Source organism: Hyaena hyaena, unplaced genomic scaffold (assembly GCF_003009895.1).
Source record: "Hyaena hyaena isolate Hyena2069 unplaced genomic scaffold, ASM300989v1 scaffold_85, whole genome shotgun sequence".
NCBI classification, from domain to species: Eukaryota; Metazoa; Chordata; class Mammalia; order Carnivora; family Hyaenidae; genus Hyaena; species Hyaena hyaena.
The window spans coordinates 1,923,375-1,939,108 of NW_024080717.1; the positions used below are offsets into that span (position 1 = coordinate 1,923,375).

The 15,734-nt window shown below is 44.7% G+C and overlaps 1 protein-coding gene across 2 annotated transcripts in view; it reads left to right on the forward strand.

Moving 5' to 3' along the window:
- Nucleotides 1-15,734, forward strand: part of ARHGAP6 (Rho GTPase activating protein 6) — a 469,960-nt gene that overhangs the window by 410,662 nt on the left and 43,564 nt on the right. For both annotated transcript variants that reach the window (XM_039234269.1, XM_039234270.1), the window contains exons 3-5: nt 3,369-3,440; nt 10,906-11,162; nt 13,079-13,274. In XM_039234269.1, coding sequence (XP_039090200.1) covers nt 3,369-3,440; nt 10,906-11,162; nt 13,079-13,274 — 525 coding nt within the window. The remainder of the gene's footprint in view (nt 1-3,368; nt 3,441-10,905; nt 11,163-13,078; nt 13,275-15,734) is intronic.

Below are 15,734 nucleotides of genomic sequence, written 5' to 3' on the forward strand. Positions count from 1 at the left end.
ACTCTTTGGAATTTTGGACTCTGAAGTCTATATTATCCTTGCGGGACTCTCTAAACTCTCATGCTGGTGGGAATACCAGTTAGCAGAACTACTCAGAAAATGTTCGATGTTACGTCGTAAAGCCTAAGATTGTGTACCTGTTGACCTGGCAATGCAGCTGGTACATATCTACCATAGAATGGTGGTTCTTAGATTTCAGTGAGAACCAGGATAACTCCCTGCAGCATGTGTTAAAGCACACACCGCTGGGTCCCACACCAGGGCTCCCGAGTCAGTAGCTTTTGGGGTGGGACCATAGACTTTGCAGCTCTGACAAGTTCCTGGTCTGTACTGATGCCAGTGGTCCTAGAGCCATACTCTAAGAACCACTGTCTGAGAGCAATTCTTGGACACGTACATGGGAAGACATGCACAGAATTTTTCAAAAACATTGTTACTGACAGGTCCAAGCTAGAAACAACTCAAATCTCCATCAATACTTCAATGGGGGGTGGGTATTAACCATGGTATAGTCCTACCAGAAGACAGTGTGCAGGAATCAAAATGAGTGGCCTACAGTCACCTGCCTCAGCGAGATGAATTTCAGAAGTGTGATGAATGAAATAAATGGGCAAGAGGCACCTGGGTGGCTCAGTAGGGGAAGTATCCAACTTTGGCTCAGGCCATGATCTCGCAGTTCGTGAGTTCCAGCCCCACATTGGGCTCTCTGAGGTCAGTACAGAGCCCACTTTGGATCCTCAGCCCCCTCTCTGCCCCTCCCCCACCCTCTCTCTGTCTCAAAAATAGATAAACATTAAAAATATTTTTAAAAACAAAGAAAGAGGGGCGCTTGTGTGGCTCAGTCGGTTAAGCGTCTGACTTCGGCTCAGGTTGTGATCTCACAGTTCGTGGGTTCGAGCCCCGCGTCAGGCTCTGTGCTGACAGCTAGCTCAGAGCCTACTGCCTATCTTCGGATTCTTTATCTCCCTCTCTTCCTCTGACCCTCTCCTGCTCGCACTGTCTCTCTCTGCCTCTCAAAAATAAATAAAAAACATGAAAGAAAGAAAGAAAGAAAGAAAGAAAGAAAGAAAGAAAGAAAGAAAGAAAGAAAGAAGGAAAGAAAGGAAAGGAAAGGAAAGGAAAGGAAAGGAAAGGAAAGGAAAGGAAAGGAAAGGAAAGGAAAAGAGAAAAGAAAAGAAAAAAGAAAATGAAAGAAAGAAAGAAAGGAGGCAAGAAAGAATACTTACAGTGTGATTCCATCTGTGTGAATTCAAAAGCAGGAAGAGCAAACTATATTCTTTATTAATGGATATATAGATAGTAAAACTATCTCAAAACAAACAAACAAACAAACAAAAAAAGCAGATCATTGATTATTACGAAGATCAGACCAGTGATTACCTGGGTGATGGGGAGGGAGGCACATAGGAGGCTTGGGGACAAGGATAGTTTATCTCTGAACTTGACTGTTGGTTATATGGGAGTTGGCCCCCTCATTATTATTTAAACTGTATATTTATATGTATACACATCTTCACATATGATACATCCTCCAGTTAAAAAGAAGTTTAAGACATTCCTTCTGTCTTAAAAGAAAATGTTCCTTATCCTCTGTGTATTTTGGTTCTTTGACAACTTGCTTGAACTTTAGGATCTGCCCACTGGTTATAAAAACCAAGTCTCTTAAGCTTTACTGTTTGGTTTAGTTATTCTTCTGGGTCAACTATTAAAATAAAGGAATGATTGAACTTTATAAGGAAATATACTCTCGGTACAGTCAAAGACATGTGGTGATGTGAACTAGTGAACAAAGTGTTACAAAGTAAAAGCCTATTTGGAGAATGGATTTGAATCTTGGGGTGTTAGTATGTTTATTGTGGTACATGTATAGTAAGTTACGGTATGCCATGTCGCTAGTCATCTTTTAGACACCGGAGATAAGAACATACATATAGTGAAAGAGACTGATGGCCCCTTACCACATTACAGCTGATTTACTTAATTTTCCCCTATACAAATCACACAACTGCAAGGGGAAAGACTCTTAGGAACTCTTTCCATTTTGTGGGAGGAGAATCATTTTTGAAATATTTCCTTGCTTTTTGAAAGAGGAGGGATTGGATGTGTCGGTGGATTATTTTGTGATGTCTTTTGCCTCCAGAAATTCAGAGAGAAGGAGTTGGGAACATCTGCAGCCCTGTGAGGCTCCCAGGAATGTTGATTTCTGTTTAAAAATGTGCATGCTGTCTTTTCCTGATATCAGAGTCTTGCTTTTAAATTTTATTGGACTGAGTCTCTTTCTGTACTACCCGTTTTAGTGTGCCCTGTAAAAAAAAAAAAAAAAAAAAAAAAACAGAAAAACACAATTCTTAATCCCCCTTTTAAATGTAAGCTTCCTCATGGCACAGACTGCATTTCCCTTATTTGATGTCAGTGCGGATTCCCAGTTTGCATCTCCCGCATGTTAAGTTGAAGGTTGCGTAATTCCAAAACACATTCTTGCTGTGACGACTGGCAATATTTTCTGATGACATCTCAGGAATCTGACTGCAGCTGCCTACTGATATGAGTGGTATCTTTATTATCTGGTGAGGGAGCCAGATGTGCAAGTACATTTGTTGTAACTGCAAGATGCTAAAAGGACATTGTGCCTTACTTATTATAGTGAAAAGTTAGAAATGCCCCCAAATGTCCATTGGTGAGAGAATGGTTAATTAAATTATGGCACAGCTTCACTGTGGAATACTATGCAGGCACCAAAAAGGAAGTAGATCTGAATTTATGCACATGTATCAGGGTCCCCATGAAGCCCATTAGATGCATTGTTTCATTTAATTCACACAACAACCCCATGAAGTACCCATTTTACAGATGCAGATAGTGAGACTTGTCCACAGTCACACAGTTAGTAAATGGTGCCGCAATAATTAGTCTGAGGTCTCCAGATCCCTGGATTCATTTCCTTATCCAGTTACACTCTACCAGCTCATAAATGTCAAAATCATATCTCCTGTTGACTCTCCTCTCATGGAGATTTGATTCACGAGGACATCGGTTTGCATAAACGTGAAGAATCGGAAGAGACTCACGTAATAGTAACAGCAAACATATCCGAGTGTCACCACGACGTTAATTCTGAAGGAGGTAAGTTGCCTGTACTTTCCGTGACTGGAACAAAATTTAGGAGCGTACGTCAAGACTCTGGTGGTGCACACTCCCCACGTCAGGTGTTGTCATGTATTTTCAGAGCCCTTACTCGGTTTAAAATGCCAAATTATGAGTGAATCAAGTGAGAAGCCATGCTTTTGCTCAAATGTAGTTACATTTGGGTGTAAGATGTCACACGTATAGCTTGTGTTTACAACTTGTCGTTCTCTTAATATTTGCAGATGGGCAGAAGAGAAAGAAATCCTTGAGAAAGAAACTGGATTCACTAGGAAAGGAGAAAAACAAAGACCGAGGTAAAGGACAGAATGAGCCACAGCGGATGCATCTGCCGCAGAGCATAATGGTTGAATTTGGTGGGGTTTTTGAATTGCCTAGATTTATGCAGTTCGACTCTATTATGTAAACGGGCTTTCGACAATGGAATGCCATTAAAGCCTGTTTTGGTCCACTCTTTTGTGTTTGAGTGGCCCTGGACTGAGTTGATGAATTCAACTGGTTTGAGCAAAGTGTGACTTCGGCCAAGTTTATGGTTCCAATTATGATGCTGGCCAATCAGCAACGCATAAGAAGAACCTGGGTTGAGTAGCCATGGACAGCATCTCTAACACTAACCAGCTGTCTGGCAAGGCCAGATAGTTAGGCAGGGCTAGTTGAATGAGCAAAAGTTTGGATTCGCCTGCCATGACTGCTGGAAAGAAACAGCCTCATCCTCATGGACTGCTGGAGATGGGCCATTCTCAGCATTTCTGTGTTGGGTTCCAGCAGGCATAGGTTTTGCCCTATATGTTTTGGAGTATGAGATTCTCTTCATACTGTTTTGTGTCCCTTCTATGTCTATTTAGGGAACTGACACATTAGCCACTCTTTGAGAGGTATTTGTGGTCATTTTTAACTAGTATTCACCGAGCCTGCATAATGGGCACCTGGGCCCCATTAGCACAGTGCAGCTTTCTGTGGCTGGTGTATATGGGCCCATGTGAAATGACCGCTGAGCAGTGCGGTTGTATGAATGAATGTCCATTTCATGTGACATCATGAATGACTGCCGAGCAAGGAGCGCCATATGTCTCACCTCAGAGTTCTTTGCTGTAATGACTGACTCTCTGCTTGACAAGTCATGGAAGGCAGTAAAACGAAGGTATAAAAATAAATGCATTGCGGTCGGCACTGGACAAGACCTAGAGCACACCCTTGATCCCAGACGCTGCACCCACGACTTGAACGGTGCCTAAAGTGTCGTGGCGTTTGGTTCTTTGGACTACAGGGAGATTAGGTAAATTCTAAAGAATGGAGAATCAACGTTTTCCTTCCCTTAGAACATGATTTCTCAACCTGGGTCTACTGACATTTTAGACTGGAAAATTCTTTGTTGTGGAGGCTGTCCTGTTCATTGTGTGAGGTGTTTGGTAGCATCTCTGGCCTCTACCGCCAGATGCCAGTAGCACTGCCCCCAAACAGAGTATCTCCAGACATTTCAAATGTTTGCCTCAGACTGGAGAAAAGGAGCTGAAAATGTGAACAATCCCCACCTCTGGCTGCACAGTAGGATAAATTTGTGTGCAACCTTTAAAATTCCCAGTGCCCAGACCCCCAACCCAGAAAGTGTAATTCCACTGGTCTGGAGGGGTACTGGACAGACATGATTTCATAAACTATAAGTGTGCAGCTTCTAACATGCCAGTTCCGGTCCAGATTGACCAGCGTGCTCACCAGGGCACATCTGTCATAGCAGAATCTGCTGCTGCAGTAATCGAGGTAAAGCACATTAACTCTTGCCCAACTACCTATCGCTGTCTGATAAGTTGTGTTCTATTTCATCAGTTCATATGTTCTTACCCTTGGTTTTAAATGACTCCTAGTAACCAGGGTAGCTTTTCTAACCTAGAGTTTTTATTCATCCTGGTCCTGCTACTGACCACCTTTACCTCACTGGATTAGAGTAATCCTTTGTGTTTATAACGCGAATTAATGGGACCACACAGACCGGCATCAGGAATGTGTATCTTTAAAGCTGGTTTATTCTAGGAGGATGATACAGATCCTAGGATTTGAATACACGGAATGTAGACTTTCAGTGATTGTTCAGAGGTGCCCATTTGGGCTAGACTAAGCAGAATGAGCATTTTCTGTGGGAGATGGTGGAGTTCCCTCAAGAGAGGGAGATACGTGCGTGCTTGGTTATGTTACAAAACAACAGGAAGCAAGGATGTGAATGAGAAGAAAAGGAAGGGCCCGGGAAAGTAATTGACCGATATGTGCTGAGCCATTATACATTTTTTGGACCAGATTGTACTTGCACATTACATAGGCTCAGCAAAAATTGGGCAGTGTTCTATAAGGCTGCACAGGGAGCTGGCTGAAAAAGGAAGGCAGGTCCTGGTGGTCCGAAGAAAAGACACATCGGGGCGCCTGGGAGGCTCACTCGGTGAAGCGTCCTGCTCTTGGTTTCGGCTCAGGTCATGGTCTCATAGTTTCGTGGGTTCAAGCCCCACATCGGGCTCTGCGCTGGCAGCTGGGAGCCTGCTTGAGATTCTCTCTCCCTGCCCCTCCCCCACGTGTGCTGTCTCTGTCTCTCTCAAAATAAATAAACTTTAAAAAAAATATTAAAAAAGAAAAAAGAAAAGAAAAGACACATCGCCCCTCCAACTAAAGGGATAAATATCAGGTTCGTGGCAAAAGAAGGGTTGGTTTTTTTTTTTTTTTTCTCTTTTAAAGTAGCTCTGACATTTACAAAGAAGTCTTGGGCTTAAGTGAACCTTAATTACCTGGCATCTTTTCTGAACACCCGGTGGGAACCAGGGCATGAGGGGGCAGCGTGCAGGTCTGACACGGTTGTCATGGTTCACGTGATTTTCTTCCACTTGAATATTAGCATTGAGGTTCCTAACAGCTGCACATGTGGAAAATGATAATCACTTGAATCCAAGAGTAAAAGAAGGAAAACAGGAAACTCTAAGTGACCTCTTGGGTTAGGCCATCTAAAAATAAATAGGAGCAGCTTTTTAGAATCGAATTGCTCTCCCAATAAAGAGTGATTCATTAAGTGTTTGATATGCTGCTGGATTAATTGATTCAATCAGAATGAATCATGTCCTGTCTTTTATTTAATTGCCTGGACATAAAACAGTAGATCGTGTGACACTGCTGTGTCCCTCCTGCCCGTGTGACTTTTGAATTCCATATGGAAACTAATTCAAGATGGATGCTGGGTCGGAAAACATATTTTCATACAGAATACTTCCCAGTCCTTAATTTCTCCTAGTTAAATTACTTGGCAACCAAAAAGCGTTTTTTAAACTTTCAGAACTTGAGAAAATTTCTTCCTTGTGTCAAGAAAAGAAATCATTTGGGGGGGAAAGAGTTTAAAATAGCTACTCTGTTCCATTTAATGTGGTTCCTAATCAGAGCGCAGGAGAAGGAGGTTTCATTGCGGCATAAGTCTGCGAGAAGGTCCCCTCTCCGCAGGATATTTTCAGATTATGCCGTATATTTATGGATATAAAATCTGGGGATAATTTAGGTGTGGCACATTTCTTTGTGCTGAACTGGTATCACGCCAGGTTTTATTTTCCCCGGTGTCTAAGAATGTTACTACGAGTGAGCTGTGAAGCAGCACTAGACAGAAATAGCGGATACAACTTTATTTTGTTTCATATTAGATAGCAGTAGAAAAATCAAGTATCAGGTATCACTACGCAGAACTTTGCAAAGAGAACGACTAAATGTGCTGTTTCCGGAACGAGAGAACCAGAGGTGGGCAGGCGGGAGGGACCGCAGGGGAGAGTAGGAAGGGGCCACCTCACACAGGACCGTGTGGGCCTCAGCACAATGTTTGGTCTGCATGCCGAGAACACCGAGACACCTCGAAGTGCACGAAGGAGGCGGGGCATCTTAATGGTGTGTCGAAACCTATTGCTAAACTGCAGTGTTACACGTGAACTTGGGATGGGAGCAAGACAAGAGTGGAGGGAGGAAGCCTGAATCTAGAGGCGGAACCACTTCCGGTGAGGACGCGGTCCAGGATGGGGCTGAGCGAGTGGGGGGAGAGGGTGGCATGAAAGAAAGAGTAAGGAGGTCAAGGTCAAGGAGATGTGAAGACAGAGAGTTAGAGGGGCCCTTTAGGTAGACATCCAAGCCACCAACGGTGATGGTAGATTGGGGGTCTGACCACGAGTCAAAGTCGGTGACAATAGAAGAGAGCAGCGAGCAGGAGGCAGGAGGAACGTCGCACTGGCCTGTTTCTGCCACGCGGTGGGGGGTGGGGGGGCGCAGATCTGGGAGTAGCAGTAGGGAGCCGACGATGAACCCCCCGACCCCACGGTTCAGGGGGAGGGAAAGTCCACAGTTGCTACTGACGAGCACAGCAGGGGAGGCAGCGTTCCTAGCGGACACACACTGTAGATTAGAACGCGGTACACACTGTCCCTGGCCCCAGGACAGCGAGTCTTGGGAAATGTCCATATAGTTTTAAAAACCTATTGTCAGCTGTATTAGCCACTATCAGCACAGAGTCTCTTGGGTTTTCCCCCCTCAGAGAAGCGTCTTGAACCCACAGATAAGCATGCGCACCCAACATTTTATTTACACCCGAGGAAGGTTTTGCTCAATAGATTTGTGATGAGTCCTCCATTTCACAATAGCCCCACTTGGAAAAGCAATAATATTCAAGGGATCCTGCTTAGAATTTTCCAGGGACTGTAGACACTGTAACACCAGTTTAGAGCATGGAGAGGCCTCCTTTCTGGAGCTTATAAGGGTTCGCAAGAGAAAGCAACGAGAAGCAGAGACTACATTAAAACCCTGTCACCGAAAGAGTAAAGAAACTCAGCCCGGCAAGAAAGCCTGTTAGGGAAACATAAAAGTCTGTTGTTAGAGGATCAGCTCTTGAGTAAGAATAAAAGAGAAATAACAATGGAGAAGCATGACTTCATGCATTCCATCCATTTAATTTGTACTCAGTTAATCCAGTTTGCAAGGAGGGTGACAGAGTTGGGGACATTAAAAATGACGGATACCAAAGGAAACCATTTTTCTAGGGATATCAGAAACTCTAAACGAGTCTGGTTGGTTTTCGTTATACGGAAACACTGGCTAAGAGAGGAGTCGGTAGCCCCCACCTCCTACGAAATCCCTGTAGTGAGGCTGCCCACATGAGCAGACACATGTCACCCGATACATTTATCGTTGTTATTCTTCACACTTTTTGAATATTCCCTGTAGCTGTCAGCCTTGGCATCTGCGCATTTCTAGGCTTTCCCCAGTTTTTTTTAAAAGTGTATTTATTTACTTTGCAAGAGAACAACCTGGGGAGGGGCAGAGAGAGAAGGAGACAGAGGATCCGAAGCAGGCTCCGCGCTAACAGCAGAGACCTCCCAGGCGGAACTCGAACTCACGAGCTGTGAGATCATGACCTGAGCCGAAGTCGGCCGCTGAACCGACTGAGCCACCCGGGCGCCCCCTTCCCAGTTTTTCTGAAGGAAGACTACGTGATTATTCCCATACACAAGACAGCGCTGATATACAGGATAAATCCTGGCATGCACAGCAGATGGTCTGGTATTACCCCCTTTGCTTTCTAATTTTGCTAGTTAGTGGAGGTGGCCTTTTATCAATAGTGAATATTGCATCTTGCTACACTTGTCTACATCAGTCACTCAAAAACATGCCTAAATTTTTTTGTATTATCATATGCCACCTAGTTTGTTGAGAATGATGGAGAATGGTAAGCATCCTCTGAAAATCCCCAAATGCTGACGTTTTGATTTTTCGCTTCAAAACAGATTCATGGGTTTGTTTGTTTGTTTGTTTGTTTTTTGTATTTTTTAAAATGTTTTATTTATTTCCAGGAGAGAGAGAGAGAGAGAGAGAGAGACAGCATGAGCAGGGGAGGGTCAGAGAGAGAGGGAGTGACAGACTCTGAAACAGGCTCCAGGCTCTGAGCAGGCAGTCAGCACAGAGCCAGACGCGGGGCTCGAACCCACGAACCGCGAGATCATGACCTAAGCGAAAGTCGGACGCTTAACCGACTAAGCCACCCAGGCACCCAACAGATTCATGTTTTGATAGAACCGGAGGTGCAGACTTTTCAAGCACCATTTCTGCTTTTTTAAATAGTTTTTTTGGTTATTTATTCTGAGAGAGAAAGATCAAGCAGGGGAGGGGCAGAGAGAGAGGGAGAGACAGAATCCCAAGCAGGCTCCGAGCTTTCGGTGTGGATCTCCATGTGGCACTCGACTCACAAACCGTGAGATCATGGCCTGAGCTGAAATCAAGAGTCAGACGCTCAATCCACCGAGCCACCTAGGTGCCCCGGTTTCTGCTTTGAATGTAGACTTGGCCATTAGCCCACTGATGTTAACAAGATTGCCGTAGATCAAGGAGGACAACGTTTCAAAGCCTCTTTCCACCTGATTTAGCTCTTTCTTTCAAAGGACAAACAAGTCTTACAATTGTTTTCTCTTGATCATTCTGGTTTTATTCATAGGGGTTAGAAAAACGAGGGAGAGCCTAGACTCCAATATTCTCCTGGTCGGAGATATGATTTTGACTCTAAAAGAAATAATGCATTTAACTTAAATATTAATGCTTTTCAGCATAAATCTAAAATATTGCCGATAAAATGCCTGGCCCTAAGGGTCAGTGTGCTTACAATGGGTGTGCATACATACATAGATTTTCTACCGCCGTCTGGAAAGCAACTATGTGTACATCTTCTGCATTATGCTCCTTCCCCCAAATCGTCCTTACAGGAGGACTTAACACGTTGTATCCTGGGCCCCTCACTGGTTAGTTAGCGATGCGAGCCCACTTGTGTGTGTGGCCAGCAGAATGGCTGGAGTGTAGATCATGAGGGCCACAGCCTCTCGGGTTCTTATTTCATGTCCTGGCACTTATACTGGGAACCTCAAAGTGTGTCCACTTAACTGAACTTCAGTGTTTGCTTCCGTGCCTATCTGGCAGACACCTATGTAGTTGCTTACATATCTGACCCCCTCCCCGACTCTGGATCCGTCAAGAGCAAGGACTAGACCTTTGGTGAGCCTCGTACTTCCCATGGCGTAGCTTAACATGGCACGTGGTGGCTGTTAAGTAAAGTGCCTGCTAAGAAAATGAATACATGCAGCCTTCTCATGCCTTGTAAGTTCCGGGGGCTCTGGAGACACACAGATCAAAGACTAACAGTTTGTACAATTGTGTACTCGCGAGGATAAAGCCTAGTATACATTCTATCAAAAATGTCACATTTCTCCATAAAGTTTCTGCCTTTAAGACATACTTGAGATAAGGGGGAGGGGGACCAGAGACCTAGATTTCTAAAAATATGCGGACTGCTTGATAGAAATAGAAATGTTGGCCACTCTGATAAACACAAATGTCACCTCTGTATTTTGATTGATGAATCAGTTCTTCAGGAAACAGAACTTTGATTTAAATTTTTTTTAAGTTTTATTTATTTCTGAGAGCGAGAGAGAGAGAAAGAGAGAGCGTGAGCAGTGGAAGGCCAGAGAGAGAGGGAGATACAGAATCTAAAATAGGCCCCAGGCTCTGAGCTGGCTCTCAGCACAGAGCCCGACGCGGGGCTCGAACCCACGAACTGTGAGATCTGACCTGAGCTGAAGTCGGATGCTCAGCCGACTGAGCCACCCAGGTGCCCCGAAACAGAACTCTGAATATGTCTGCCCTTAGGTCTGAAACATGAGTGAGCACCTTACCTGGTCCCGTCATGGCTGCAAGTGAATGTTTGTTTTTTGATTCCAGAATTCATCCCACAGGCATTTGGAATGCCCTTATCCCAAGTCATTGCAAATGACCGGGCCTATAAACTCAAGCAGGACTCGCAGAGGGACGAGCAAAAGGACGCATCTGATTTTGTGGCTTCCCTCCTCCCATTTGGAAATAAAAGACAAAACAAAGAACTCTCAAGCAGTAACTCATCTCTCAGCTCCACCTCGGAAACACCAAATGAGTCAACGTCCCCGAACACCCCAGAACCGGCTCCTCGGGCCAGGAGGAGGGTGAGTTGGCCAGGGCTTTCTCTGACACCACTGTGGAAGCAACCAGAGCGTTATTCTTGGAGTCTTTGCTCATGTGAAAACTGGAAGTGTAGTCCAGGTATCTGTCAACAGCCCCATTTGGGGACAATTTGCACTGGCCATAGGGCACCGGGCACAGCCTCAGAGCCTCATCCTGACCCCTCTCAAAGCTGTTGGGTGCCCCTCCTTGGTTACTCATGTGTCCCATGAAATCCTGAACATTCTACAGTGTCACTGTTGACCGTGCTCTAGTGTAATCTGCTGCTCTTCTATCGGACTTGCCCTTGAGACTGTGGGGCTTGGGGGCAGGACCAGGTGTGCTGGTTCCTCTCTCGGTCTCTGGTCCAAGAACCACACGTGGTCCAGGCACCTGGCAGCCAGTCGTCAGAAACAGTGAGAGTTTTCTTTTTTATCAATGGAACTTTATTCACCATATATATCTATACATATATATTAGATATATAGCTATATATGGAGAGAGAGAGAGAGAGAGAGAGAGAACATATGTCCTCTCAAATTAGTACTGTAACAACATGGTGCCATTTATTAATTGGCTGCTGTGTTCCAGGCACTGTGCTGCTGTTTCATGTTTCAGATTTCATGTTTGTTTCGATCCAGGAAAGCTGAGTGTTCAGGCCAACTGGTTGGTGATTGGCCGAGTCCGTTGATAAGCATCGCTAAAATTCCCTAGGTCACCGGGAGGTCTCTCCTTTTCCTCTTGCCTGGAGACCCCAAATGCGTGCCACCCCCAGCCACTCACTACTGTCCTCGGTAAAAGCCCAGACGCTCCCCGCTTAAAATCCACATTCAAGACCTCTCCAAGATCAGGGGGGTGCCTGCGACACTGCTGTTTCTCAAGGCTCCGGCGACGTTTAAAAATGAGGAGGTGACCTTGCGGGATATTTAAATTCACGTGATAGAATCGTTCTTCCAGTTTTATCATCGTCTCTCAGATTGCGTGTTATATGGCAATAACACGCGAACTCCACGTTGGAGCTTTCTGGAAACCTGGGGCCCAGGCAGTGGGCCTGCCAAATGCCCTCTCCCCTGTCCAGGCCTTGCTAGGACACCGGCTGCAAACTCCTTCCTCTGCGCTTCATCGAAGAAGGGGCAGCTGTACACACATGGCTGGTGCCCTGCTCCCCTGAGCTCAGCCATTCCCAACACAGCGGCCCTCCTCCCACCTGCAAGTGCTGAGACATTAATGTCCCTGCCCTTGCCAGAAGTTGCCCTTAACCAATGACTCTTGAGGTTTGTGGTGTAAATAGCCCAGCTTCCTAGCATGGGTACCCCGGAGATGCGTGACCTACACGGTCTCCCAGATGTCCCCAGGGCCTTGGCACAAGCTGTTCCCCGGCTTGTCATAGGCTTGGTGATGCTCCCCATCCGCTGCCCTCCCTTCCCTCTCTCACTTCCCCACCCCTTCCCTGATAAAGCTCTTTGTGCCCTTTCTGGGGGAAACCAAACTAACCCTGTTTCATGGAGTCCGGTTTTAAAAATCTACCTCCTAGAGGCATAGTTGAGATCTTCTTTTCACTCCCAAGGCTCCTCTGACTTGACCTCATTCATCGAGTATGTGATTTTTCTCATTCCAAGAAATGAAGTGGTCGGGTCAAAATATGATATGTCTGCCCTCTCGTGTCTTCCATTTGGAAAATGTCATTTGTCGAAACTGTGACTGCCGTTACCTGGCCCTATGCTGTGGTAGTAGTTTCCTAACATTTTCAAAAGGTGTTTGTTGTTTTCCTTCTAACGCACAAACAGCCTGATTCAACCAAGCGGCGTCATTGTAAGTGTGACAAATAGTCACGGGCCAAAGTGTTATTGGCGAGCATCTGAGGGAAGCTGTTTTCATTTTCCCCATCGGCACTCTGTTCATGGCTCTGTATAATTTGCAGGGTGCGATGTCAGTGGATTCTATCACCGATCTTGATGACAATCAATCTCGACTGCTAGAAGCTTTACAACTCTCCTTGCCTGCCGAGGCTCAGAGTAAGAAAGAAAAAGCCAGAGATAAGAAACTGAGTCTGAATCCTATTTACAGACAGGTCCCCAGGCTGGTGGACAGCTGCTGTCAGCATCTAGAGAAACACGGTAAGCAGACTTCTCTGTCAGTGATCAAGTATGAGAGACTTTTCATTTACTCAAGCATCGTGGATTTAAGCGCCCAAGTTCAATGCTTTAGTCATTTGATCAGACTCTGGGCTGACCTTTCCTTACAGATCTGAGTGTTTGCTTAGAAGAGTACTGGGCTAAACAGAGGGGTGGGGGACAAGAATCAACTTGACAGTGTTCAGGCCGCCCAATGCCCAAGGGTCCTCAGAAGCGAACCTGGAGGCCAGGCATCTTAGGGGAGGCGAAGGTCTGTCGGGCTGGGTCTGTCCCCAAGCCTCCCTTCACACAGAGCACAGCCACTTTTATCTTTTTCATGCATCAAGGTTACTAACAAAGCTCCCTTTAAAAAAAATGAGTCCAGCTTAAAACAAACAAACAAAGATTTGCAAACCATTCCTTCAATGAATAGCAATCACATGGTTTTTGGCCATAGCTTTCAATATGGCTATTTGCGTTTTTGCGGGAAGATGTGCACTTCAAATTCTTCACAGCGACCCTTTTGGCAACTCAACTCCAGGTAATACATTGACTTAAAAATAATGTACACTTCTTCAAAACTTTTTCTGAAATGTAGACTTTTGGCTCACTGAACTTCTATCTCCGTAATCTGAATGTGTTTCCCATTGCATTTTGTGGACATGAGAAAAGGTCATTGCTTCTTTGCTCTAAAATGATACGCTCATTGTAATGAAGTGAAAAAGGAACAGAAAAGCAAAGACATTCTGAGGCTATTGTGGAGACTTATCTACTGTTAACACTCTCATCTACTTGTGTCCAGTAAAAGTGGAACTTTATAAAGAAAAAATTATTAAGGAGATGTCTAAATGTCTTAATCACTAGGTAACATATGGATGACTAATAAGATTAATACATATTGAAGCTTTCTTTGTCTATACAGAATTTTTATATGGACGTGTGTGTGTGTGTGCGCGCGCGTGTGTGTGCGTGTGCGTGTGCGTGTGTGTCCATCTGTCTCTTCTCCTGGGAAGGTACACTGGAGGTCAAGGAAAATGTCTTAGTCATTTTGGATTCCCAGCACTTACTATCATGATTAATACAATGTAGGTGTTCAATAAATATTACTTGCATGGAATTATTTTCAAAAATAGCTTAGCAACTAAAGAATTCGGTACTGCAACTCTGTCAATTCAGCCGAAATTTCACGAGGAGGTAGAAACAGCAACGCATACTTTTATGATTATAGTTTTTCCCTGTAAAGAGCATAGAGAGTGAACTGTAAGCATTTTAAAGAGTCCTAAGTGAGAAAATTGTACTGCAACCATGTAAAACTCTAGTGCCAGGTTAAGGAACTGCTTATGTGAAAGAAAACTTGGTATGCCTTTCTATTTTCTTTTTGAAAATAAATTTTCATGAATTATCATTTGTAAAATAGCCTTTCCCTTAAGCCTACTAAAACACTGGACAGTGCTTCCTTTTTTGGAATAGTTAACAAGCAGCCTAGGGGCGCCTGGGTGGCTTAGTCGGTTAAGCGTCCGACTTTCGCTTAGGTCATGATCTCACGGTTCGTGGGTTCGAGCCCCGCGTCGGGCTCTGTGCTGACTGCCAGCTCAGAGCCTGGAGACTGTTTCAGTCTGTGACTCCCTCTCTCTCTGACCCTCCCCTGCTCACGCTGTCTCTCTCTCTCTCTCCTAGAAATAAATAAAACATTAAAAAAAAAAAAAAACAAGCAGCCTAGGGCCTAAAAGAGACAAGATTATGCTGGGTGAGTTCTCAAGGCCCTGATTCTGTCCCTGGTTTCCATGGTGTTTAGCTCCAGAAAACTAAGAGACGTGTTCAAATGCAAACGGATGCCAATCTTGGCCCCTTAAAACCAATGAAAAAAAAGAGCAAACCTTAACAACAGTTCTTTCCTAAGACTCTATCTGCCGGTTTGGGAAATGGGGAGCAAAGAGGATGATCCACTTTAGCCTTGTAAACATTTGTCAAAGATCTTTTCATTCCCTCCGAAATTGGTCGCGCACAATGACCTTGACTCCATCTGTGTCTGTGTGAGCCACCCTTCCCCCTGCACCCAGATGCTTTCTATACTATTGGCTCAGAATTCCCTAAGCATCCTCAGTTTCGCAGAAGTACAAATTTCAGAACAACAACACAAAAACACAGACAGTATAATGGAGACTTAATCACTGTTATCTTTCTGGGATTTAGGCTGATTTTTGAAGGCTTATCAGGCCTGCCTTCTTGACTTGATATTCTCTAAGCCTGAGGTGCAGGTGCTCTGGGTCAAATTTCCATTCTAGTTTCTGATGAAAAGGAGAGAAAGGTGATCACGTCAGTTTCTGGGACAGGCCCCAGCAAAGTCACGTTCCTTTGCCAGATCTGTGCCTTTTTTGATGTACACCTGTTTTTCTCAGTTTCTCAGTGACTACCTTAAGTCGGGGTTACTAAATGCCTACCCTGTATCTTTTCTTTGAAGAA